Below are 3,329 nucleotides of genomic sequence, written 5' to 3' on the forward strand. Positions count from 1 at the left end.
TCCCTTTCTTCATCTGCGGCAGTTACGTTCTCATCGTCGTGACGGGCTACAGATTTTGCAAATACTTGGAGGTAAAGTATAAGTGGGTTAAAAGGCACTGGAGCTTTCTGAACGCTCTTTCAAGAGATATCCAGAAAGTGAAAGACTCAGTTAAAGAAACAAAAAAAAGAGCAAGTGAATTTGGTGAATCAGAGCTGAACCTGGAGGGAATAACTCAACCGTTGCAAGAAATCGAGACGCAGTGGGTGAGCAAAGCAGGGAACGTGATTTGGGAAGCCGAGAGATGTATTCAATATTTTGAGAATTTAACTGCCATGAGAACATTTCTCAACAGCTATCTTTTTGTCATCTTGAATCTGATTTCCATAGTTGACCTTACACTTGGCATGAGGCGAACCACGGAAGAGATAAACAAGCATTTTAAGGAGCAGAAAGAATTAACCAACAAGTTGTGCGGATTACTGGAGGAGTCGAGGAATAGACTTAGAGGATTGCAGGACACTATTGGCAAGATCGAGAGCGAATCACTCGGTTCCAAGGTGCCTTTTAGCCCCACACTGGCTTTGGCTCTAGAGCGGCTCATCAGCACTCAGCACCAAAACTTGATACGTGGGGAATTGGCGGAGCAATTGCGCTCGACAGTTATACAAGGCAGGGTTCTACAGGCTTTTGTGAAAGATTTGCGGTGGTTCAAACTGGAAAGCGAGATAGAGAATGCCTGGATGAAGGAAGCAGAAGATGTCATTAAGGAAGCAGATGAAGAAATCAACGGCAGTTCGGAGCGGGAAGCGATGATAGTAAGGTGGCCTGTTGCTTTTGGTCTCCGTAATTGGATGGCAAAGCGTAAGCTCAAGAAAAGCGTAAACTATTTTGGTAGTAGGTACTCCGATCTTCTGGAAGCAAAAGACAGATATGGTCTTAGATTTATCAGAAGAGTCTCGTCGAAACATGTCCGGCGACGTTTCCAGCGCATGGATGATGAAGTGATTTCGATAGTTCTAGACAACATCCGAAAGCAGGTTCCAACACGTAGTGCAGAATACTCTCAAGAACCGCATCGTCGCATCGGGTCGTTGTGCAAACAGATGGAGAATATCCTACAACTTTTGAAAGATGAGAATGAAACTGAAGGCGCAAGGCATGCTAGAATGGCTTGCTTCCATCTACTAAGGAAAACAGCCACCGAAGCACAGGAATGCATCAAGAACTACATGGAAGCATCACCACCAAAGTTAGTATTTGAAATTAACAGAATCCATAACGCTGTCGGTCTCCTTCATAAAACGGTACAAGTGTGCACCATCCAGGTCATCGAAGATTCCTGCTCTGTTGTTGGTCTGGAGGAAGACGTGCATAAATTTGTTTCAAAGCTCACTACCAGTACTAACGACGGAAGTGGTGGACATCCATCCGTTATCTCCATTGTGGGGACCAAAGGGATTGGTAAGACAACTCTGGCTAAGGAAATCTGTAATCATAGATCCATTCTCAACCACTTTAAAGTCTGTTGTTTTATTTCGTTACCACATGGAGATCAGTACTCCAATGAAACTCTACTTCTCAAAAACATTAGAGACCAGATCATGCAGACACGGGACAAAGGGCGTGAGAAAGAATATTTGATCGATGAAATATGCGGTTTCTTAAAGAAGCAGGCCTGCCTTGTGGTTCTGGACGATCTTCGGACAAAGCAAGCTTGGAATGTACTAAAGCAAGCATTCCCAGATGACAGCAAGAGTGTTGTTATTATCACAACACGCAGCATAGCAGTAGCTTCACATGCTAACGCAAGCGGCAACACCAGCAACATCCATCGACTTAGGCTACAAACTGGAGAAGAAAGCTGGGAGTTTCTCACCCAGATGGTCCCTTTCCCTTTTAACAGTAAAGGGAAAATTAGATCACTTGCAAAGAAAGTGGTAGCAAGTACCGGAGGCCTGCCACTTGCCATTCTACGTCTTGGATATCTATTGTCTGGGAAGTGTCTCAATGAAGCCGAGTTGTCAAGGGTGCTTGAGCGCGAGCATGGCTCTCACGTACTGTGGGCTGAGACCTGGGACATCAACAAAGAGCGCTTTCAATCCTATCCAATTCTTGATAGATGTTTTTCTTACTCTGAATTCTTCCCTAGAGACTTTGAAATTCCCTCGAGGAGATTAATTGCTCTATGGGTTGCTTCAGGGTTGTTTGAAGCAGAAGAAATTGCAAATGATCAATCGAAACAAGTACATAGTAGTGGAGATGCTCTGGAAGAAAAAACTCGGGAAAATGCTGCTTACAAGTGTCTTCTGGAGTTGGTTGATCGTAATATGATCCAAGTAGTTGCGAGAAAGCGTAATGGGAATGTCAAGACGTGTCGCTTTCCAAGCACTCTAGTAGAAATTTGGTTCCGCGAGACAAGAAAGAACACGATTACAGCTCGTTCGTGGTCCCTATTTTCGAGTTCTGATGGGCAGCTTGCTTATCGTTTTGACGACAAGGATGCAAACTCTGGTCGTAGTGTTCATGGTCTCAACTCAGATATTGTTTTTCCGGAGGAAAAATATCCCAAATCCATTATGTTCTTTGATACGCGAGAAGGAAATGAGCCCGGTGAAGACATAGGCAAGTTTCTCCTCAACGGCATTTCCAGTCGGCGCTTTGAAGATTTATGGGTTCTTGATCTTGAAGGCGTGTTCAGACCTCAATTGCCAAGCAGCATAGGGAAATTAAAGAAGCTCACATATTTAGGCCTAAGGTGGACTTACCTAGAAAATCTTCCAGAATTCATAGGTAGCTTGTTGCAACTCGAAACCCTGGATTTAAAGCATACATATGTGAGGGAGCTCCCTAATTCCTCTTGGAAACTGAAGAAACTGAAGAACCTCTACTTGAACCAGAGCTGCCGAATCAAAATCATGCATCATCGAAGCGCCATTTCCACAAAAAATCTGAAGACGTTGTGCGGCGTGTTTGTGGATCATGAGCACAGTGATTTGGCCATCAATCTAGGCAAGTTTCAGAGCCTCCAAAAGTTGGGGATAACAATATTCCAGTTGCCGGTAGAGCAGCAAAAGAACTTGGTAAAAGGGATCGTGGAACTGGCCGACCTAAGATCTTTGACTTTGAGGTCAATTGACGAGAAGGGCGAGTCTCAGGATCTCAAGTTGAAGTCTTTTAAGAAACTTCAGAAGCTCACCAGCCTATATTTGTTGGGAAAGCTAGAAAAGCCTGCCATCATAAGCACCCTCCCAGAAAGCCTCGTTGAACTTACCTTATCTGCTTCTGGACTTAAAGAAGACCCCATGTCAAAGCTAGGGAAGCTTCCAAAGCTTAAATTTCTGTCTTTC

The 3,329-nt window shown here is 44.2% G+C and overlaps 1 protein-coding gene across 1 annotated transcript; it reads left to right on the forward strand.

Moving 5' to 3' along the window:
• Positions 1-52: 52 nt before the first annotated feature.
• LOC112095299 (putative disease resistance protein At1g50180) lies at positions 53-3,322 on the forward strand (the record flags this gene model as incomplete). Its single annotated transcript, XM_024177000.1, has 1 exon — positions 53-3,322. A coding segment is annotated over one exon (3,270 nt), but the record flags the coding sequence as incomplete, so codon positions are not given.
• Between the last annotated feature and the right edge of the window lie 7 nt (positions 3,323-3,329).

The sequence above is a fragment of the Morus notabilis genome, unplaced genomic scaffold (genome assembly GCF_000414095.1).
Source record: "Morus notabilis unplaced genomic scaffold, ASM41409v2 C11481027, whole genome shotgun sequence".
In the NCBI taxonomy this organism is placed as follows: domain Eukaryota; kingdom Viridiplantae; phylum Streptophyta; class Magnoliopsida; order Rosales; family Moraceae; genus Morus; species Morus notabilis.